Here is a 24,752-nt window from a genome sequence, read left to right on the forward strand (position 1 = left end):
TAATGTACAGCTTTTTTACTCCCAATCAATATATGATAGACCTTATAAAATTTATGGTTTCAGAAATAATAAAGTAATGATGATATAGTAAGAAAAATCGTTTTCAAACTTCATATTAATACGTATTAAAATTAATTATTGTTTATCTATCTGTCCAAACTTAGCCTAGTTACTGGCCTATCACGTTTTAATATAGAAAATATATAATTGCATATAACATATATACAGTATTTGAATAGGCATACAATCTTTATAGCTTTTTCTGACAAAATTATCTTTTAAACCTATACCCAATCTTACTCTTCAAAATAAATGAAGATAATTTTTTGTTTCATGAATGTTTCAGGTTTATTTAATTGTATTTCACATATAGTCACACTGTCACACTGTATTTGTAATAATAAATGGCGTCACATTTGAAAAGTTTTATTTTAAATAATATAAATATATTTATTCGTGTATTTATATATCACTAACCATATATTTTTATTATACTATGATCGTCTGAAAGATATAGGACTTTGATATAGCTGCCCATTATACTTTTTATTTTAGTATAACTATATATGTGTACATACTTGTTACATATATAATACAGAGTATTAAATTAGCCATATAAGAAACTTACTCTCCTTACGCCTGCTTGGCGAATTTATCTCCACCATAACTCCTCTTATAGGTGGAATATCACATAAATCGTTCTTAGCTGACTTCTACTCGGCGAAAGGAATATTCCTCCTAAAATTCAAGTCTCTAAGCCTTCTCGATCTAGAGATATAGTGATGAGTCAATATATATATATATGGCCAAGCTCTGACAGTGCAAGCCTTAATTCGAAATTTAAAATTTATTGCGAGCCGCAATTAAAAATAGGCATTTAAAACACGCTAAAGAATGTTTTTGTACGCGAATCATATTTATATTGCAAAAGTACAAAATATGTGTATTAAAGTTAGATATAAAAGCATACGTATATGACAGCACTCTAACATTTTAAACGCCGGTTAGTAATTTGGATTTCGCTAATTTTATGGTGGAATAATAATAATAACTGTTCACATATACATAGATTATACAAATTTAAATATTGAAATGATTCGACAATCAATCGGGGCCAAAAATAATCGTTCAAAGAGCCGCAGTTTGGCCACCCCTGATATATACTCTTATATCTAAAGGTAAAAATAAAACACTTTCGATGCTATAAACAAAGTATCAATTTATTTACTGATTAAAAAAAAAACTAAAAACTACTAATAGGTAGTAAAAAAAAAAATCTATATAACTCCTTGCACCGCGCACGAGCGCACCCAGCGAGGTCAATTTACAAAATTAAAAATGTGTGATAACAAAAATGAGACGTGCATGCCCAGCGCTGGGGGCCTATTCCCAATTTCGCTTTATATACACTGTCAGTTCCCTTTGCGAAGCGATCTCGCAGACCTGACCACGCCAAATGTTATTCACACAATTAAATGTTAAATATTTACACCGCGTAGGGGATTTCCCCCATAAATAGAAATATTTTACGTGGGTAGTTCAACAATTTTTAGCGCGTATAAAACATTTATCTTAATTTAACTAAGTGCAAGACAGAGAAACAACATGCGTATTTAACATTTGGCTGAGCGCGGCCTTTGAAATCTCTTCGCAATTAATTTAAACTTATTCCAAAAACACATTCGCGTTTAACAAATGTTCGAAATGTGAATTTGTCAGTGCCCGCAATTCAATCCCCCCCTACTTTCACTCACTCTTCCCCCTTCTCTACGGCCACTCAACTCTACTCTGTTACTCATCCGCCCTACTCTACCGCCAAGTATCCTTCTCTACTCTCCTATCACTCATGCCCCCCTAGACTCCTCCCACTCGTCTCCCCACTCTCACGAGAATAACAAAGAAACGAAACAAATCAACAGCGGAGAGTAAAATCGATAAAGATCACAGTCTCATAAACATATATTTATTAATTTCTCGTATAAACAAATCAAGCCATCAAGCATTTTGGCAGTCACCTACCCCTCGACATTTTATATGGATTGTGAACATATTAACATCCATATTCAAAATTCGAACACAGCCCTTACGAATGAAGCGTGCGTTAATTCTTTTTTTAAAATTAAAAAGCCGTTCGATCTACAGACAAACGTTTATTTGATTCTATTAACTCCTCTTAATATTTACAAGAATAATAAAAAACTTTAAATCAGAACCGGAGTGGGCCGAGACGGTGTTACTAGATATTTCAATAAGTAAAATATCTGGTAACACTCCCGCAAGTAATTCGCGTAAATGTTGCCATTCTATGTTAAAATAATATCCGAATGACAATGCATTTTTACGCTGTGAGCTCAGCCGTAGATTAAATTTTAAACAATAGAAAATAGATGATGAATGGAAATTATTTCTAAATGTCAGATTAATTAGATACACTATGTTATAAGTTAGAATATGAAAGAAAGAAAAAAAAAACTATATTAAATGCGGCCAGGACGATTTTCACAGATGTAATATGGCGACACCACAGACTATAAACCGAAAGTCACGGCGAATAGACAGTTTTTCGCCGATGCCGTCGAAAATTAAAAAAAAATATGTAAAAAACTTTTTTACTCCATTATTTCTACGTCGACTGAGCCTGGGCAAAAGGCCCGCTGCATAGGCCTTAATACATCTATGTACAACTGAAAGGATTTACAAACTCTCTAGATGAACAGAGGATTGATTTGGACGCAAGTTAAACTCGAAACCTTCAATTTACATTGTCGTTACAAAATGGCGACGTTTTCGCAAAATGGCCGAAATCAGCAGAGATGTTTGGTTAGTTGTTCGGACACATCGGCCTTAGTAAGGTCCGCGAACTCGGCAGTGGTTCTTCCCCGTTGCAGGATCTCTATGGTGCTTCTGGACTCCAACTGCTTGAGATGATGGAGTAGCTTCGCTTCTGGAAGACGCTGGACTGGCTTGGCAACGGTGACGGTAGTGTTCTTCAGGGCCCTTGCTAGGCTCTTCAGGAATTTGAACCACTGGCGCTCGCTGGACGTCGCCTCAGGGGTGTTCACCAGCATCGTCGCCTTCTCCAGCATTGCGCACACGCAACTTAATGTCAGCTGGAGACAAAATTTATCAATTAAACACTTTGCTGCTCAGAAGATTTGCAGCGAGGTCAAATCAGAAACGAGGAGATCTACAGGATAACCAAACTATTAGAACACAGCTTGAAGATATGCTCGTATGAAATGTCAGGTAGCAGGTCAGATCGCTAATACAGCCAATTGCCGTTGGAGACGAAAGGTTCTCTAAAGTCGGCCTGGAGCTGGTAGACGCAGCGTGGGTTGCCCCCCCCCCCCTCCTCCTCTAGATGTTCTGATAACATAGTTAAGTTGCTGAATACAGGCAGCGCAAGACCGATCATCATGGAGATCTATCAGGCCTTCGCCTTGCAGAGGGCATATTTCGGCTGATATGATTACGAGTGAAGCCGCTGCACAAGCTTTTAAATGCTCCTTAAGACATCCAAGGGTTGACCGCTGGTTGCTATTATTATACATATACTTCAACAAAATAAACCCAGAGAAGAATCCCAAGACTAAGTAAGAAAAGGACTAATATTTAGCCACTTTTGCACATGCAGTGGCAGTCGTGCAACAAAGTGAGCAAACACACAGTCTTTGTTTGGCACTAATCGGTGTAACATAACTCCTGAAGATGCCCCGTGGAGGGGTGAAACACGTGTTGAATGATTTAACGGTTGTAGTTGTATAACTCGCATTGTTTTCCGCATACGCATTTATTAGCGGGCTAGCGGGCGGTGCACTTTGATACACGACTGCCACTGCATGTGCGGTAGTAGCTAAATATTGGTCCTTTTCTTACTTAGGATGGACTTCCGGAAAATAATGCCTAATTCCATTAAATCCCAAGACCGGCCATTAGAGATGAAAGGTTCTCGAATGGCTGCCACGAGCTGGTATACGCGGCGTGGGTAACCCCCCCCCCTCCCCCCACTAGGTAGTCCGATGATGTCATCGGACTATACCTCGACCTTACCTATGTAGGTAAGGTCGAGAGAAATTACTGGATACATGCAGCGAAAGACCAAGGTGATTGTGACAAACTTTAAGGGAGACCTGTGCCTAAAGGAGTCTAGACTCCCAAAGCCAACGGTTGTTTGCGTTTCGTTAAATTAACTCTATGGTTGGGTTGAAGGTTCTTTGTCCAGTTCAGGGGTGGATCTCCTACATTACGCATGCTATGTTCTCCAATCCAGGACCAAGACCCTAAAATCCATCTGTTCTTCCCGCTATATGCCCTGCTCGCTACTACTTCAACTTGTACAACCTCTGAGCTATGTCATCAGACCTCCTTGTTCCTCAGATCAAGGAAAATTGTTGTAATAGGGCTTATGGAATTCCCCTCATGACATTCACTAGTGAGTGACTTTAGAAGTAGACTTACGGCAGTGGTAAGTGCGTGGTGCGTACGCGCAGGGTCAATGGCTTCGGACAGTATACCGCAAGACTCCAGCACTGCAGACCAGCCAGTCGTGTTCTGGATGTACCTGATAACGATGAAGGTGAAGGTTATACTCTTGAAACTAGAACTTTTACTTGTTAACTATGTGGGAGTGAATCACGCAGGCGAATAATAGATGTAAATCTTTTTTCAAACACTTTAATTTTTTCACGTCTTACATAGTTGACATCAACCGCCCGACCCCCATCTTACCCGAGAATGCCCCTAATCCATTCCTACTCTTCATTCATTCATCAATCAATCGCTCACTTCCTTTTCTCTTGCGTTCCGTTCCCACAACTATGTACATGTTTGTGCACAGACATGCATGTTCTTCAGCATACATCTGTTCGTATGCAAAGTTTACCAGAATATTCGTATATGTATATGCAAAATTTTCATGTGTACGTAAAAATTTGGTCCGTTTGTACATATTACAGTGTGTCAGTCAATGTATGGGTTTGACCGAGTGCTTATACATGTACATGCATATTCTTGTGTGTGTCAGTGAACTTAAAAGTTTGACCAAGTGCTTATATATATATATGTACATGATTTTGAGTACCCTTAAATATAATCATATATGTTTACCCATGTGTTTATATGCGTATGTACATATTCTAGTGTGCGTGTGTTGGCTTGAATGTTTGTGTGGCGTACATACATGTTCTTGTGTGTGTGTGCATGCATATTGTAGTGCGGTTTACCTGCGGTAGTGGTGCGCGAGCGCAGCTAGTCCGCCGTCGTCACGCCTCGCAGCGTGTGGCAGTGCACGCAGCACGCGCGACCAGAACGCGCGCAAACGCACGTGCGTCGACGGCGTACGACGCGCGAACCGAGCAACAAGTGCCTGCAACAACAACGACAACATTATACGCTGATCGCTTCCAATGGGTAATATTGGAAATCTAAAAATTTAACATGATTCTTATTGGAAAGAAACTTCTTGTTTTACTTTCTTCTGCTACGTAAGATAATTGTGAAGAAGAAGCAGAAAGAAATTTCATAAGAACACTTCTTTTAAAAAAAAGTTTAACAGTACCTATTTACATATATGTATACTACTAGCTGATCCCGTGAATGTTGTTTTGCCAATTATGTTATTTCTAAACGAAACATTTTTTTAGTTCAATAAAAATAACTATTTACTACAAGTGTACAGGGATATATTTATAATATTCTAAGTCATGACAAAATAAAATCAAAATTCTCGCAAAAAAATTAAAGTTTTTAATTAACAAATACAAAATAAAGATTGATCGTAGAGAGGTGAAAATTTAGGGTTGTATGTATTTTTTATACTGTATCATAAAAAAATAAAAACCAAAAAAAATGTCTAAAAATTAAAAATATTAGGGGTGAACCACCCTTAACATTTAGGGGGATGAAAAATATATGTTGTCCGATTCTCCGCCCTGGCCGATATGCGCGCTGAGATTCACGAAAATCGGTCGAGCCGTTTCGGAGGAGTTCAATCACGCACACCGTGACACGAGAATTTTATATATTAGATGTGTAGGATATAGCCTTAATAAAAAAAAACAAACGCAAGATGTCAGAGTGCCACAGAAAGTAGTATCCTGGGGATAAATAAATAAGATAGTTTGAAATAGATCTCACCCTTCCTTTTCTGACTGTCAGCATCTGGGGCAAGCGGTCACCGTGCAGCAGCCCCGCAAACATCTTGTTCAACAAGTCGTCCTTGTCTTCGTCTAGAAGGTTCTTCGCAGGAGCCGGTTTCTCACACATTGCCAGACTCACCACCTGCGACATTAGGACAAAATTGTAATTTTCTTTAACAGGTTATTCCGTCTGAACTATTCATGGGCTACATATATTTTTTTTTTCTGTAAATTTTATTCCTTCGTACAGCTAGATTAGACGAAAAGTTAACACAACATATTTCAGAATAATCAATTAATTTAATACGATAAACACTGTCATTATTAATTTGCAACAAGTGAAATGTCAAACACGCGAAGTTCATAGCGAATCGTCAAATGCACGAAGTTCAAACTGTCTAATTTTATAATTATATATACGTCTAGGATAGTTAATTAGTTTTACAGTGGCTCTTGTTTTATTTACACATTTTTCTTAAATTTGTGTCTTACGTGTTTAGCAATGACCAATATTAAGCCAAACACTCTGTGTTTGGCACTAATCGGTGTAACATAACTCCTGAAGATGCCCCGTGGAGGAGTGAAACACGTGTTGAGTGTTTTAACGGTGGCGGTTGTGTGATTCGCATTGTTTGTCGCATGCGCATTTATCAGCGGGCTGGCGGGCGGTGCACTTTGTTACACGACTACCACTGCATGTGCGGAAGTGGGTAAATATTGGTCCTTTTCTTACTTAAGATGGACTTCCACAAGGTAATGCCTGATTCCATTAAATACTTTTTTACACGACTGTACCGAGACCCAAAGAGATTGCAATTGACGCATTATTCCTTTTAGTTGGATAGTGTAGTATTCCATGATATGCAATGAATATTTTAATATTAAAGTCACTATATTTTCTGATGTTTTCTGATATGAACCTTGTACAAAATTAATGAAATAGAAAAAGACATTTTTAAGTTATCGCTATGCTGCAAGAAATGGGTAATTTCCATAAAACATCTTGAATTAAAAATCTTTATCTACCCACATTAAACCTGCTATATTAATAGAAAAAAATTATTAACTAGTATAAAAATACTTGCCTGCCTCTTGTCTATGCTTTCACTTTTAGGACTGTCCTGTTTGAGCCTCCTCTGAACAGACTCTATGTTCTTCAGGAATAAGTTTGTGTCCTCTTCCAGCTCGTTCTCTTGCGCTTCTTTCTGTGCTGCTTCCAGCTGCTTCTGCTTCTCTTCTCTTTCCTGTGATATTTTATATGTTAAAGATAATGTTGGAAATATATGATCCTATAGAGAATACATTAATGGGAACTTTACTGTAATTAATTGGACATGAACGGATCCAAAGACGACGAAAATTACTGGCATTGCCCAGAGTATTGGTAAAAACAAATGGCCGATGAGGCCTTAAGGTTTTAAAAATAGAAACCATGGCCTCGTAAAGACAGATGGCTTTGTCAAGGTTGTCAAAAGGCATTAAATTCAGGTCGCTTTTAATAGATACCGTTGAAAATCTGTGGTAATCAAGACCAGCAGTGGTCGAGAATGATGTCGGATCCACCCATGTAAAGATGCCAACTGACCAAAATTCCGCAAAGTTGAACCCACGTTAAGAGCACCCAGGCACAATCTAGTGAGCGACGAACACTGCAAGCTGTATCGCTGCAAGCACGCCTACCGCCATTTTGGCGACAATGTGGAATCCAGCCACGAAAGCATGCCAACTGACATCAACTCACGTAGGCAAGCACTGCATATATCACGAGTTGTCGAACCCACGGTAATACCATGAGAAAACTTGTGTGCGAGCGGGCGCGCTAGAGGAACGAGGGAGATAGACTACTGTAAGAAAAAGACCAATATATAGCCTTAATTACATCGGGTGGCAGCTTAAAACGTTTGGTTTAACCAACAATGCAAGCGGTTGAATGTAGTTCCAAATTATATTAATATCCGTGTGTTGAGTGGTTTGGCGGTGGCGGTTGTGTGATTCGCATTGTTCGCCGCATACGCATATATCAGCGGGCTGGCGGGCGGTGCACTTTGTTGCACGACTACCACTGCATGTGCGGAAGTGGCTAAATATTGGTCCTTTTCTTACTTAGGATGAACTTCCGCGAGGTAACGCCTGATTCCATTAAAGATAGACTAGTGCCCCATGCTCATTACCCGAGACGATTTTAACAGTGAGTTACTGTTGAACCAAATTGGTAACATTTGAACCTAATCCATAGTCTTTATGGCTTTTAACCTTCCTCGTGAATGAATGAATGAAAAAAGAGTTCAAACTAATTGGTGCAAGTTCTTCATATTCTCACACTGCAAGGCATAGGCCTCCGCCATAGATCACCACGATGACCGATCCTGCGCTGCTCTCATCCAGCGACTTCCCACGACCTTAACTAATTCATGGGTCCACCTAGTGGGAGGCTTGCCCACACCACTACTGCCGGCTCGTGGTCGCCACTAGAGAATCTTTCGTCTCCAACGGCTATCGGTTGCACGCGATATACCCCGCCTACTGCCACTTTAGAGCAGCAATTCTTCGAGCTACGTTACTCTTGGTTCTTCTGTGGATCTCCTTCTTCTATTGCTCTCTAGTTGAACTTGACTCTTAAACCCGTCGTTAGTCACGTCTCGTATCCGTATCTCATCACCGGCAACACACATATCAAAGACCTTCATCTTCAAACATTGCGGTGTTTTGAAGACGAGGTTTCGAAACTGATTGACCGCATGATATACGGTAATAATAAACCACATACCTTGAGTATCAGCGCGTTGGAGATAGCCAGGGGATCGTTCAGCTCCTCCAACCGCAGCAGTATCAGATACAACGCCTCGATATCCAACAGCAGTTGCTTCGTTCTCTTCACTTCTCTTGGAACCTGAACAGCAAGGTATTTAACTTGAAGCTATTGTATACAAGCTTTAAAAAACAGTGAATGTATAACTCATTTATACACTTTATATTTTTACACCTATTTCAAATCAGCCTGTATAAAGCGATCACTGTGAAATATGTTACATTAATTTTTTTATTGTAAAGTGACAGGTTATTAACTTCTGGCAGTCTACACAGATAATAAATAATAATTAATTTTAATATTTAGCAATTCGAATTTTAAAAAGGACTTTTCTTATTCTATTATCATTACGTTATTTATTATTTCGCTGAGAAAATATAAACACCATGTATATATTTCCACAGCGGTAGAGGATTGAGACTTGCAATCATAGGTTACTGATTTGATACCAGGGATACAATCATGTATTTCACACTTTGCACATTAACATAGGATTTCCACTTCAAATATGTTTCCAGAGGATGGACTGCTATTTTCTCTGCAGCATAACACCACATTGGGACCACCATCTACCATAAGATATCTTTGGAAGGCCTAACTAGATATCACATTTAAATTGTTACATTTTCAGGATGCTAAACAAGTTTTAGGGGCTTGCAAAATTTGAATGTAAAGATGCTTTTACACGTGATATTTTTTACATAAAAATTTAGATTAAATTTTTTTTTCTCTTTTTTTTTGTTACTGGATTGTATTTACCAAAATTTTCCGACAGATACAGATTAAAAATTAATGGAAAAAATGGTATGGTAAACGAATCCTAAACTATTCCTTCCTTATTCTCCAGGTAGGTACTGTCATATAATAAACTCACCTCAGCCGGATTGATGGTGCTTGCAACGCTGGGTGCTCTAGACACCCTGGCTGAAGCTGGCTCTGTTGATACCACTTCGACATCAATTATCTTCCTTGGAGCGGTCACGCTGCCGCACTGAAAATATAAATTCAGACTTCAATCGTCAGCTACTTGCCAGTATAAGTCCAGTTAATCGGTCCAGCTATTTCAAATATGAGTAGGAACAAACAGACAGACAGACTAAAGGAGCCCCCAATACTCGAGGCTCGTTCGTTTTTTCTCCACCCTCCTCGTTGCACTAACCTAAGGCGCGGTACAGAGGTTTCGGTAACACTAAACTTAAGATGTAGAAGCAACAGATTTGTATAACGTTACAATAGCATCTGTACAAATGGTCTGACAAGAGAAATAACAACCCCTTCTCCAAAGTATTTATAGACTTATAACAATATATCTTAGCCTGCACCATTTGTATAAGGCAGGTTTTGATAGCATCAAAAATTTAAATTTTATAAAAGAAATAAACGTATAAAAAATTGAAATTGTGAGACATTTTTTGATATATATAAACACAACGCAGTGTTTGTAAGAGCACCACCTAGTTGGTTAAAGCAGTTACAATCTAGTAAGTTTGATGATATAAAGTGGACGGTACAAAAAGGAATAAGTCGTAAGAACTTTTTTGCAAAGTAATACAAGGGTAGTGGTACAACTATAGGTGTGTGTCTAGATGTATACCTGAAGTTTGCCGAGAGAGTTCTCAAACTGCATGGGCACATACGCTCGTGGCGCGCCGTCCTCGCTGGTGGAGTTGTGCCGGTGCGAGTTGTGACGTTCTCTGGGCTGCTGCTCGTGTTTCACTGCTGGAATTATACCATCAACTATATCTTGCAATGAACGCCTTTAATTGATAGAAGTTTAGAACAGGATTGAAGGATGATGGATTTCTCCAAGAGGTAAAAGAAGAAGGTAACTACCATTCTAAAGCGAATCCGTTTCATAGTTTTGGAGCTAATTTCACCATGGCTTGAAGTAACCTATGGTGAAACTAAGAACTGGTATAGGAGGAAAATCTTCATGATGGGCAAAGATATCCTGCTCGTCAGGGGAAGGAAAGAGTTATGATGGATTACTACTCACTAAAACCCCTATCGGCTAAGACGACGATGTTATAGATTGATTGTTACTAACATCTTGCTTCCTGGAGCTGCCCTTCAATACTACGCCAAGGTACAGCCCGAAAGGAAACTGACTCCCCCTGCATCTTCGCTGTACTGCAGCCGCACGAGACCACTTCGCGTTACTGCCCTTCTTGGGTTTGCGTGAACGATGAAGGCCCCCAACCTCAACAACCCCAAAACTGATGCCTTTTTAGTGGCCTCTTACGACAGGAAGAGGATAATTTAGCCCTATTCTTGTAAACTCTGCCTAAAAGGTTGATTTTCCAATCCTAATTTTTTTTATTTTATTTTAGTTTTCGGAAGGGGCAGGGGGAGAACCTTCCAGCTGTCCAAGATACCCTGCCTCTGGGAGAACAGGGTTATGTAGGATTGATCGCCCTCTACGCGATATAGAGGACCGCGGTCTCTCCCGTTCATAAATCTCTATGCGATCTTTTCTCGCTTTCATATATTAGATAGTTTGTTCCAGGGTATAAATAATCCACGATACCCCCAAAATCCTCATGGTGCTGTCACGATGAGTCGAGACCACATCTAACCGCAATCCATGATCCTAAGCGTCGCTGAAGCTAGTAGGAGTTTAAGGCTCCACTCTAAATATTAATCCGAAAACCCAATGGGCAGAGGTCTGGCCTAAGGCAGCCGTTCTGAGAGAACTCTCTACTTCTATTGATAAAGTGTAGTCGCTAAGGGAGATAAGACTCCACATAACCTAATTGGCACCGGTTGTTTTTTGATTTGTAGGGTTTAACTAACATGGATGTGGTTTCCTGGTCCTGGTTTGGTTACCATGAGCGTCTGGACTTGACGGACATTACATACCACCTTGTAATATTTAGTACTTAAAATATATATACACAAAATATGTTACTTAATGATGTAAGCCTTGCCAACATTACTTATAAAATTTAGATCACCACAAAAAGTTTCTTAAATATCCTGTCTGTGCGCTTATTAAAAAGAAGAATATAAAAAACACTTACCTCCACTGTAAAACGGATGGTTTTGCTGGTTGGCCTTGTGGGCCTCTTTCACTCCTTCTTTCTCCTTATTTGCCTGCCTCTCAAGGAAAACCTGAAGTAATTTAACATATATCTTTATTAATTCTCCACAGAAGAATCTTAAGCTCATACAAGCGGATATTCTTTTAGTTATTTGCTTTGCGAAGGCACTCAAGAAATTCTCATTATACAGGCACTCTTAAATAACAATGCATTGTGGAAGCACTCTTAGAGACTAATGCATTGTGAAAGCACTCTTAGGAACCAATTCATTGTGGGAGCACTCTTAGAGACTAATGCATTGTGTAAGCGCTCTTAGGAACCAATTCATTGTGGGAGCACTCTTAGAGACCAATGCATAGTGTAAGCACTCTTAGAGACCAATGCATTGTGAAAGCACTCTTAGAGACTAATGCATTGTGTAAGCGCTCTTAGGAACCAATTCATTGTGGGAGCACTCTTAGAGACCAATGCATAGTGTAAGCACTCTTAGAGACCAATGCATTGTGAAAGCACTCTTAGAGACTAATGCATTGTGTAAGCGCTCTTAGGAACCAATTCATTGTGGGAGCACTCTTAGAGACCAATGCATAGTGTAAGCACTCTTAGAGACCAATGCATTGTGAAAGCACTCTTAGAGACTAATGCATTGTGTAAGCGCTCTTAGGAACCAATTCATTGTGGGAGCACTCTTAGAGACCAATGCATAGTGTAAGCACTCTTAGAGACCAATGCATTGTGAAAGCACTCTTAGAGACTAATGCATTGTGTAAGCGCTCTTAGGAACCAATTCATTGTGGGAGCACTCTTAGAGACTAATGCATTGTGTAAGCGCTCTTAGGAACCAATTCATTGTGGGAGCACTCTTAGAGACCAATGCATAGTGTAAGCACTCTTAGAGACCAATGCATTGTGAAAGCACTCTTAGAGACTAATGCATTGTGTAAGCGCTCTTAGGAACCAATTCATTGTGGGAGCACTCTTAGAGACCAATGCATAGTGTAAGCACTCTTAGAGACCAATGCATTGTGAAAGCACTCTTAGAGACTAATGCATTGTGTAAGCGCTCTTAGGAACCAATTCATTGTGGGAGCACTCTTAGAGACCAATGCATAGTGTAAGCACTCTTAGAGACCAATGCATTGTGAAAGCACTCTTAGAGACTAATGCATTGTGTAAGCGCTCTTAGGAACCAATTCATTGTGGGAGCACTCTTAGAGACCAATGCATAGTGTAAGCACTCTTAGAGACCAATGCATTGTGAAAGCACTCTTAGAGACTAATGCATTGTGTAAGCGCTCTTAGGAACCAATTCATTGTGGGAGCACTCTTAGAGACCAATGCATAGTGTAAGCACTCTTAGAGACCAATGCATTGTGAAAGCACTCTTAGAGACTAATGCATTGTGTAAGCGCTCTTAGGAACCAATTCATCGTGGGAGCACTCTTAGAGACCAATGCATAGTGTAAGCACTCTTAGAGACCAATGCATTGTGAAAGCACTCTTAGAGACTAATGCATTGTGTAAGCGCTCTTAGGAACCAATTCATTGTGGGAGCACTCTTAGAGACCAATGCATTGTGTAAGCGCTCTTAGGAACCAATTCATTGTGGGAGCACTCTTAGAGACCAATGCATTGTGTAAGCGCTCTTAGGAACCAATTCATCGTGGGAGCACTCTTAGAGACCAGCGCATTATGAAAACACTCTTAGAGACCAATGCATTATGTAAGCACTCTTAGAGACCAATGTATTATGGAAGCACTTTTAGAGACCAATGTATTATGGAAGTACTCTTAGAGACCAGTGCATTATGAAAGCACTCTTAGAGACCAATGCATTATGAAAGCACTCAAATAGATAATAAAAAAAAACAACTCCATAAACTGATACTGACCGTGTAATAGAAGTCATGAATATATGGTGTCCCGGTGTTGAGCTGGAGCATCTGAATATTAATCAGCCACTGCTTCTCGCGCTGCGTCATCAGACCCGCATACTCGTCCACCTCCGAGGCTCCTGCGCCCTCGTCACCGTTCACCATGTGCCTGAAATGTAGGGGAAGGATGTTGGTCCCATACTTTGAACCCTAATTGGATTTTATAGTTGTCATTAAAAACTTTAATGATAGCAACACTTAACACATTGTTGACTCACAATTTTACTGAAAATTCATCTTAGGTCTCAGGCCATTATTTCGTAATTAAATGTGAAAGTAAAACAATTAAAATGAACTTTTAATATTTCTTTTTCTACCTAACAGCTTTAACGAATGTATCTAGTTTCGCTAAGTCTTCATTTGAAGAACATACTCTACACTCTCTAGTCAGATTTGCTTCTCGAGTGACTATTTTTTCTAAGACATGCTCTCTTACTTGTTACGAGGTCGAGAGGAAAAGTGAGTTTTGATTTAGTCATTACACAGACCAATATGTAACATTCCGAAATGAAAGAGTACCATAAAATTTATGCAAAAACAGTACCTGACAGGTAACATGATATAAATTAAATTCTCAGTAAAATTGCCTGTCCACAATCTGAAAAAACCAACATACCTGTTGCCATTATTGAAGCTACCATTAGGTCTTGCTCCGCTAAACATGGGATGGCTGTTGACAAACTGATTGTTGTTATATGTCGTCCCTCTGTTGTTCAACATCGGATGGTGGCTGGCGTTGTGGAAACTGTTGTTGAAAGGCATCACCGGGTACGGGTTCTGCATTAGAAACTTTGCCAGATTCTGAGACGGCATCATCTTATTTGTGTTCGTATTGTTGTAGACTCTTGTCTTTTGTGATTTATCATTTCTCTGCGATGATGACTTCATTGAGTTCTGAATTTGAACTTTGTTCTGCGATGTAACTTGATGAGAGGTCATCTGCTGCGAGTTGACTTGAGAATTCATCTGCGAGTTCAACTGCGGGGAGTTCATCATTGGTTTAACCATATTCTGGTTGATTGTTGATGTCGGGTTTTTTAAATGGTTCATCGTTAGATTCTGGTTTAGAGGTGATTGTGATTCTGTTCCTTTATTGCTTGACATTGGACCCTGTAAATAAAATTATTATTCACAATGTATTTGCATAAAAAAACTTTAAATTTGAATTAAATATCGATTTATATGCCAGAAATAAAAATGAAAGAAGTTCAAAGCATAGTGTTATTACATTTTATAGATTCCAAAAAATTATTACACAGGGTGATTTGTTCATCAAGCAGCAAGTCTTTCAAACTTTCACACCTATTTCTAATCACCCTTGGTATATGTGGCGTGAGCACCCACCATATCACAAGGTCCCTAGATACAGGCAGTTCAAGAACAGACATTGTGGCGATGTGGGCATGCCTTGATGGGGGCCTATATCAGTCTATTTGGTCCCCTAGAGATAAAATATAGGGCCTATAGTTAAAGTAACTTAAAATTTAACTTATTTCACTTAAAAGCATACTTACACGAAAATTAGAATTAAATTGATTCATATTTGGATTAAAATTTTGTCTCGGCAAACCCATACCGGGCGGCGGAGCGATCATTCTAGGCTGACCCATCATGTGTGGGAACTGGTTCATTCCCGGATTAAACTGACCACCGTTAGGCATCATTTGGTTTTGACTCATATGGTTCATATTCTGACTCATCTGATTCATAGTCTGACCCAGCTGATTCATATTCTGACCCAACTGATTCATATTCTGACCCATTTGGTTCATATTTTGATTCATCGACTGGTCCAATTGGTTGATATTTTGACTCATTTGATTTTGGAGCATCTGATTCGTCTGGCTCATTTGATGCATGTTGTGTTGCATTTGATTCATCATGCCTTGTCCCATTTGGTTGTTTTGAAACTGCGAACTCATTTGATTGTTCTGCATGTATAGGTTATTCTGGGACATCTGGTTCATGTTTTGACCCATTTGGTTGATATTTTGACCCATTTGATTTTGCACCATATGGTTAGGCATTAGTTGATTTGTCTGACCCAGTTGCTTCATTTGGCTTGATTGACCAATGATTTTGTTCAAGGATTGGTTCATCTGATTGACATTGTGAGACATTTGCTGCTGCGGTGCATATGGAAGGGGCACAGGGGCTTGAAGACCCAGTGGTCTTTGTAAGATAACAGGAGGATAGCGAGGCTGAAATAAAAGAAACAAACAAATTGATTACTATACAATAAAAAGTACAAAATATTACGGCTTGCATATAAAATGTAAATTAATTTGTACACCAGCAGTTGACTTAGTTAAAACTACATTAAAAGTTACCATATAAATAATAGTTCTGATGAAATTGTCATTTAAACCTTCCAAGCATTATGAAGGCTGGTAATTTTTTTTTCAAGGTTGATAGGACTATTTATAACAGGGGTGGCCAAACTGCGGCTCTTTGTACGATTATTTTGGCTCCAATTTATTGACGAATTATTTTAATGTTTAAATTTATATAACCAATGTCATCCTGGGAAATCGAAACAAATTACTGGTGTGAATAATTGTTATTACTATTTCACCTTATAAATAAACCACCTATAAATTCAAACACCAATCAAAGTTAACTAACCGGCATCTTAAGTATTATCAAGAGTGCTGTCATATATGTGTGCCATTATATCTCAGTGCACATATTTCGTACTTTTGTCACATAATTTCAATAAATATAATTTTTGTAAAAAAATTTCTTTTGTGGGTTTAAAACGGTTTGTGTTTAAAATTCGATGGTATAATACGATGGTATAGATACGATGGTATGACCTACCAAGGGGCTTAGCCACCCCTGGTCTATAAAATTTGCCAAGCGTCTGTTTGTCAAGAGTTGGAATATCATTTGGTTCAGCCAAAATCATTTTGAATAATGTTTTGTGTCTCAAATGCATCATCTTGATTGGTCAATGTCACACTGCATTGGTTCTTCTAGATGTTTTTTGCCAAAAACTCGATTATTACTATATTTATTTTAAAAATAAAGGGGTATATATCATAATCAACACACTTGGCAGTGTGGTATTATGGTACACAGAGGATGCTGCTGCCAATCCTCTGGAAACTTTTTTATGTGCAGCGGCAATCATATCATTAATGCACAAAGTGTGAATTATAAAAGATTATATACCAGGAATGGAATCTATGACTGCTTCTCAGTAATTAATTTCGAATCTTCATAATCATTTGAATAATTCATCACAGTTTAAGAAATATATGTGAATACCTGAAAGAAATTCTGTCCGGGGAATGCATTTTGTGGCTGCTGGGATGTTTGGCTTTGTCGCAGCTGCCTCTCCAACTCCTCAACCGTGCATACGTTCTTGAGTGGTGGTGCTGGCTGCAAAAACAAAAATTTCACATCATGGGAAGTGTATCATCACCAAAATAAACAAAAAGCCCATCAAATTTATTTAAAGCTTTCTGTCTGGTCGTATATAGTAAAAACAATAAATAAAAAAATATTCATATGGATTATTAAATTATTTAATTTTTTATACGAATTTGGTTTATACCTTAGAAAAACTATGGTAAATTTTGAGATATGGTAAATTAAAAAAATCATATGAAATTAAAAAAATCGTCCTAAAAACGTAATTATGAAATCTATATTACATAAATATTCATAAAACTTAAAAAATTCATTTATACATACAAATAAAAGTTTTAATTAGTGTACAATGAAAATTCAGTCTACTGTCTGGGTTTAATTCAATTTTGAATTTCGTTCATTTTTAACGGCCTTAACGGCCTTTTATTACAAAATAGACCAATACACTAACACATCTAAGGGCATAAACTATGCAATGGTTTGTTTACGTATGTAGTTCGTAATGGTATTCCCTCATAAAACACAATAATAATAGGAAAGAGAGATAAATTTTAAATTATGACTGAGTAATTACATAATAAGTGTAATATAGATGCAAAATTTATATAATAACTTAAAGAATTGTAAAATGTTAAACAAATATAGAAAAAAAAGCAGTCCGGAAGGAATGGTGAAGGAATAGAGACCAAAGAGATAAAAAAGAATGTGAAAAAAAAACTAAACCAAAATTATCCCTGTGTAACCGAAAAGGGAGGAATGTACAAGAGGCCCCGAAAAACCAAAAAGATTGTAACAAAATACATTTGGAAGAATACCTCCCAAATGTATTTTGTTACTACATAAATAAGTTTCTATAAGACAGTCAAAGTAAAAATTATGTGATTTGTGGTAGAATAAAAGAAACATATTAAAATATTATATTTATAGTTATCGGTGAAGAGCATTATTTCAAAATCATGTGAAACCATGTAAAAGAGAGTTGTGTGTATATTTGCTTATGGATTATATATATGTCCTCTCAAAAGATTACTTGAAATACAGCTTGATTTAGGTTAAGTTTATGTTCAATTTCCCGAACCCAAAATCCCCCTGACTAAAGTTGGTATGTTTCAAGACATGCAAAAACCCTAGACTGTGACAACCAGACTGATCTTTCGACATGGTCATGGTCTCCCAGCAGCACACCTTGTTCGCATAACATGAATTTTAATAGAGATTTATTACCAATGAAGATGGAAGCGAGATATCGTGCCGCCAAACAGATGAACTGAGTGAATGCCTCCCTTGGGGTGAGTCCGGTTCGTCCAACACAAGTTTCGAGAGAGATGCCTCTGAAATGTTACAAATTAATCATTACTATATATTGTACTTTATTGTATATTGGACACAGCGTCCATTTATACAGGATGTTTAGTTATAGGTGCATAAATTTTAAAGTGATAAATCTTTCGTTGTCTATTCATCTATAGCAGAGTTCCCCAAACTTTTTTGTCGTAGACCCCTTGCCATGTTTTTCCGTGTTGGGTAGACCTCCTACTTACCTGATATTGATTTCCTGTAAATTTCTAACAGTAGTGAAGTTTAGTGTTAAAAATTTAAAGTAAAAACACATTTTAATTTATTCATTTATTAATTGAATTTAAATTAAAACTACTCAAAATAAAATTTTGTATCTGTTATGTAAAAAATACTTAACATTAAATAAACAATTTTATTACTTCATAGGTATTTTAATAAATAATTTAAATGTTTTGATATTATAAGATAGTATGATGTAAGTAAATAGGTACTATCAGTGTATGTGTTGAGATCCACTATCGTGGACACCCATTTTCATTTCATGGACCCCCAAATTTTTTTTCGCTGACGTAGACCTCTTGCAGGTTATCATAGACTCCTAGGGATCGATATAGACCACTTTGGGAATCACTGATCTATAGTATACCCTGTTTAAAAATCTATAGTTCAGAGACAATTAATACAGATGTATCGCCAGAAGTTGTCCTATCACATTACATTATAAAAAAAATATTGTATATTTCAGAGTGATCATATTATACAGGATGATTAAAAAAATGTGTTAAAGCTTTACAGGTTACCGCTGACAAATAAGCTTTACATCTGCAATCAATCACCCTGTATAAACATTTATGAATAATTAACTATATGTAAGCAGCGAGGTTCCCTGTATTTAAGATTCATTTTGCACTTGCGTGAACATGAAACAGACAATTGATCTGCAAATGGCCTATTGTTGTCTCGGTTTATGAAACTTAAACCTTGGATTCCAATTTCAATTATCAGCCATCTAAAACATTACACTTCTGATGGAATGCTTAATGGAAACAGTTGAATATGAACTAATAATTTCAATTGCACACATTGCACCATATGTATCATGTTATGATACAGGATGATACAAAAGTGTTCTGTTATAAGGAAAACTTTGAAGGGGTGAATGTATAGTTCATGTGGCAGGAAAAAGTTTTAAAGCTTTTATATCTATTTTTGTTCACTATGTATAAAGTGAACACTAAAATATGTTACATTAATTTTTTTTCCTATTTGAATGCGTCAGGCCAATAACTTTCTGCATTTTTCTCTGTATATTATCATTACATTATTTATTTTATCTAAAACCATAATTCCCACTACAAGGTATAGGCCTCCTACTATTATATCTATGGGGATATGTATAGGTATTGTCGTCGTTTCAACTTATAAACGCTCATTGTAAGGCATAGTCCTTTCTTAAAGCTATCTATCTATAGGATGTACCATAATCGCTATGATTGGTAGATGGGTTGGTGATCCCAATGTGGTATTATGGTATACAGAGGATTCTGCAGCATATCCTCTGTAAACTTGTTCGTTAGCAGTGGCTGTTCCATACATATAATTTACAGTGTGAATTATATATGATTGTAACACGGGAACCGAACCCAACACGCAGGTGTTGGGTTCGATTCGAACACAGGTTCGAAAGTCTCTGACCTCTAATGGTAAGCATGTGTGAATTGAAAAACATTTACCACCTTTCTATAGACCAGAGGGGTCAAACTCAAAAGCTTACTAGGACACAAAAAAATATATTTTAACTAGTATGTTGTAATTGACATATATAGAGGTAAATTATTGTTTATGTGTCCATACTTGACATATTGTCTCTGTACATATATATATATATGTGTGTATAGGACTGCAAGTGTTCAACTCAGGCAGCGGGTTCAACACCCCTGTGATAGACTATATAAAATGAGTAACTCCTTGGTAAGCACCTATGTACATTTTAACTTGTTTGTAATGCCATTGAAATACATGTAAGAAATTGTTAAGTAATACTTAGAAATAAATTACTCTAATTAAGGACATTTGAAAAATAGATCATAAAAAAACATACTGTATATATGATCACGTTTTCGCAGAGTTATATACTCTATCAAATTGAAATCTGATCTTGATAAAATATACAAGTATTTGCAACTGATACTAACCTAGCTGCAAGTTCGCCTCATCAAGACCGCTGTTGTTCCTTCTGCTGCTCTCCAATTGCTCGGCCAGTTGCTCATGCTCCACCTCCCAGTCCAGCTCATCAGCTGGGAACAAGTCAACGAAGAAAGCATATTTGTCGCCATGTTTGACAACCACCAAACTTTATGCATCACTTTGACAATGCCAAAGATATTAACAGGTGATATAATATAATTAAAAATGAATAACAAACCAAGACAAGCTCATAGGGACCCTTGAGCCTTGTCTTTCCACAGAGCATCCACCTAATACTCCCAAAAGTTACTCCCAATACTCTCAATACTCTCCAGCTTTGTCACAATAATACAGATTTTAAGTAAAGCGCTCTTCGCACTTTGCTTTCTTGTACCAGCGGAATCTATAAATACCACTTGGGCAGCAGAATAACCCAAAAAAAATATTTAATCAAGAGACAACTCCAGGGAGATCACAATCCTCAGCATTGAGGAAATGATGCCACCAGAAGTTTAATTACTTGAGACAAAGACTTTCATTGTGGGTCGCAGGTTTGATTCCCATGATGCCACCTTATTTAAATCACACTGTGTGCGTTATTTTAAAGGATTGTCATTGCTTACTAACAAGTTTCGAGAGGATGGGCAGCAGCATCCTCTGAATACTATAATACCACATCGTGATTGCCAACTTGCATGCCCAGCGTGGCTATTATGGTATATGTATAATTTATAAAGCTAGTTACTATTAGATTCTTATAAATAACTTACAGTCCTGTCCAAAAGTTTCATCATTGAGTGCGTCATACTCATCCTCCGAAGGACCTCCTCCGCCTTCGTCGTCATTTAAGTTCTGTAAAAACAAAATCAAATTAACTCCAATCATCAGCTGTATAAAAGTACAATTACCATAAACATTTACAACAGCTTTTCCAAACACCTGTACACATATCCCTTGAAGTATATGAATTTCTGGTGAGAGTATGAAAATTATATTGCTAATCGCGAAAACACACAGAAACAGTTTACTAATATAAACACCTACTCACTACCCTGACACTTACAAAAGTGTACAGCACCATGCACTGATAGATAAAACATTCCAGAAACAGAAAAACATGGTGAGAGCTGATAGCAGAGAGTGATATGATTACACATAACCCTTAGTCATGAGGACTTAGCCAATGGCTTGGAAGAAGACTTGTATTAACTTTATAATGTATATAGGAATGTTTTCCAACATGGGGCCTGCACCTCACAACAGGAAAGGAGGCAGTTTCTAAAATAGACTTGACACGAGTTTAACCCTTTATCTCTTATGTATGATACATAGGGGGCCTTCTAATATTGCATAAGGTTGTGAAACACTGATATATAGTTCAAAATAGCATAAATAAGGACTTAACATCTTAGACCAGAGACCTAAAATAATGATTTATTGGCACTTCATTGCACGACTACTACTGCATAGCGGAAGTAGCTGTATATTAGTCCCTTTCTTACAATGTATTGTCTCTAAATCTGTGTTCCCCAAAGCAGGGCCTAAACCATACAGTGGTGCCATTTTATTTTTAAGGTGGACAATTCAAAAGTGGACTTAACACAAGTTTAACCATTTCGCTTTAATATAAAAAGTATATTTGTTACATAGGAGGGCATAAGGATTTTAGAAAGTCTAAAGTGAAGCAGGCGTGTGAAAGGTTGAAAATACTGTGCTAAATGAACATATTAAAAATCATATTAAAGTATGAAGGATTTTTCATTGATAATTATGTATGGGATCAAATTTCTCCACTGTTGGACTAAGGATGTAATTGTGCTCTTATCACATCCGTACGCATTTGGAACCTTTGAAACTTTACATCGAAGAATGCTTTATAGATGTCAATCTAATTTCAGTTTATATGAAATCAAATGAGCTGTGGAATTTGTGGATTTTGTGTAGTTAATTTGTCTGAACAATATAGAGTAGCATTTATCTAAAAATACAAAGTATAGAAACATAGAATTTACAACACGAAAATAATAACCTCCAACTGTCTTGTGCTTTTTTAGTTTAACTGTAACTTAACGTCGTTTTAATGATAATATTAATAGTCATTGTAATTAATGGTCCATTTAAAATATTCAATCCATAATGATTATAGAAACGATAGAAAGTTATAAGTTAGTATTCATTTAAAATAGTGAAATTTTTCGTATGAATACGAGAATATTAAAAATAAGCAATAAATTAGTCTTAAAAATAAATTTAACTAGAGCAAAGGGTTCGAATGATGTAAGGAGGTTGAGTAAACGATGTTGAGTTTAAAAGTACGTGTCCAGCTATGGAAACTAGCTCTGATATAAACACGTACGAACATACATACTGATTTATAAATTGCATACATACTCAACTTCAAGCACGGTTTATTAAAATTATTACCATATTTCTGTATTAAATCACTATTCTGCAACAAATAATTCCCACAAGACACACGAAACTTAATGAAAATAACAAAAATACGTAAAGTGTGATTCAGTTAGCATGTTGGCACTTAATACTTCTGTACAATATAAAAGAAATTATACACCAAATTAATCAGCGAAACACGCTGGAACTTTCTAAAACTCACCGGAAACGAAGTATCGAACCCGAAAAAAGAATCTGCCATTGGATTTTTTCATATATCATGGACAAAAATGACATGACTTGTCACGCTACATATGTCGCAATAGCGATGGCGCCATGGCGGCGGTCAGCATTCGGATACACGCACTGAAACAAGTTAAGTCGTGTTCTTTTTTAACCAATTTGTTTTACGTTTAGTTTTTTTAGTCGAATATAAAACTAAAATAAAATAAAGCTTTATTGTCATATATTTCATTTAAAGTTTATACAAATAAAGAAAATGGATATATTTGGTATCTCATTAGGCTAGATTTTTTATAAGGAATAATTGTAAATAATTTTTAAGTTTGTGGCTCAACCACTTTATTTGATGATATCTAGCTTATCTATTAAAGTGATCTTGACCTTATCAATGATATACAGTTTATTATAATAATTACGAACTACTCTAGACAATCCCTACCGTAGCCTATTTTGTTATCAAAATCAAAATAATGAACTATCTAACTAGTGCAATTTTAAACTATTTTTAGAACTGTGAAGCTGTCTAATAGTACGTTAGTAAAAATGCAACTACGATTAAGCACAGATGATATAAAAATTTCTCTTCTTTTCTAATTGCATTCAGCTACTGTTATGGGGCAATTTCTAAAGGTTTTCAACGATATATGAAATCAAACTCAGTACGTTTAAACGCCGCTCCGTTCTCGAGCGTCCGGACGTTGCAAGGACATTAAGACAAGCCTCATACACTGCACATGTCATTGTCGCTATTCGATAACCAACCGGTCTCGACGGAAACGATTCCGGGTCGTAAGTTACAGGGGACGCCAACCAACGATCAATCTATAGAGAATTGTGGCTGGAGTTCTTTTTTCCGCCACTTATTTTCCAATCCTAACACTTTTCGAAATTTTAGTTGTGATATTAGATAGACAATAACAATCCACCAAATTAAGATTCAGCTCTTTCGGGTGCCCTTGTGTCGAAATGCTAAGGAGGTGTTATCGACAAGCCTAAACTTTGGTCCCTTCGTGGGAGCTCTTGAATCTGGTCAGTTCAAGGTGCATACACCGAAGCGATCTGAAAGCTCGTTGGCTTCTCAATCCGGTGAAATAATATTAAGTAGTAATCCAAACTGTGACTCCCCCAGGAATCCGCGGGTTTCCTCAAATTCGTCAAATTGCAAATGCCACTGGAGCAATGACTGTCCGGTCCCTAAAAAAATCAAAATAATTGTGAAATAAATTACTTCAGCAGTTAAAAACAACATTTAGAGCTGGAGCTGTATAATGCCGCTGTAATATAAAAAGAGTTCTATAATAATTGTTTGTCTGTACGAACAATAAAGTATATTGCG

At 37.2% G+C, this 24,752-nt stretch overlaps 1 protein-coding gene across 2 annotated transcripts; it reads right to left on the minus strand.

The window, feature by feature from the left end:
• Nucleotides 1-1,199: 1,199 nt before the first annotated feature.
• Patr-1 (Protein associated with topo II related - 1) lies at nucleotides 1,200-23,511 on the minus strand. Of its 2 annotated transcripts, none has more exons than XM_068765757.1 (17): nucleotides 23,397-23,511; nucleotides 21,553-21,634; nucleotides 20,791-20,892; nucleotides 18,521-18,627; nucleotides 17,192-17,305; nucleotides 15,436-16,122; nucleotides 14,538-15,031; nucleotides 13,880-14,030; nucleotides 11,967-12,057; nucleotides 10,541-10,662; nucleotides 9,821-9,937; nucleotides 8,905-9,027; nucleotides 7,223-7,381; nucleotides 6,136-6,279; nucleotides 5,223-5,365; nucleotides 4,459-4,561; nucleotides 1,200-3,110 (listed from the first exon to the last, which is right to left on the minus strand). In XM_068765757.1, exons 1-17 carry the CDS (start codon nucleotides 23,433-23,435, stop codon nucleotides 2,805-2,807), a joined length of 3,084 nt encoding a protein of 1,027 aa, XP_068621858.1. In that variant the 5' UTR covers nucleotides 23,436-23,511; the 3' UTR covers nucleotides 1,200-2,804. The 2 variants fall into 2 exon arrangements, with proteins under 2 accessions (XP_068621858.1, XP_068621857.1); XM_068765756.1 differs by having other exon boundaries at nucleotides 10,541-10,665.
• Nucleotides 23,512-24,752: the final 1,241 nt, after the last annotated feature.

This window comes from Battus philenor, unplaced genomic scaffold (assembly GCF_028537555.1).
Source record: "Battus philenor isolate CCGP_79_NKW_IND1 unplaced genomic scaffold, ilBatPhil1.0.hap1 SCAF_20, whole genome shotgun sequence".
In the NCBI taxonomy this organism is placed as follows: domain Eukaryota; kingdom Metazoa; phylum Arthropoda; class Insecta; order Lepidoptera; family Papilionidae; genus Battus; species Battus philenor.

Coding starts and splice junctions, on each gene's coding strand:
- Patr-1 (XM_068765756.1), bottom strand. CDS start 23,435: ATGGCAGATTCTTTTTTCGGGTTCGATACTTCGTTTCCG. Junction 15,032..15,435: donor AATTTAATTCTAATTTTCGT/GTAAGTATGCTT, acceptor TTTTATTTACAG/GGTCCAATGTCAAGCAATAA. Junction 4,562..5,222: donor CTCGCGCACCACTACCGCAG/GTAAACCGCACT, acceptor CATCGTTATCAG/GTACATCCAGAACACGACTG.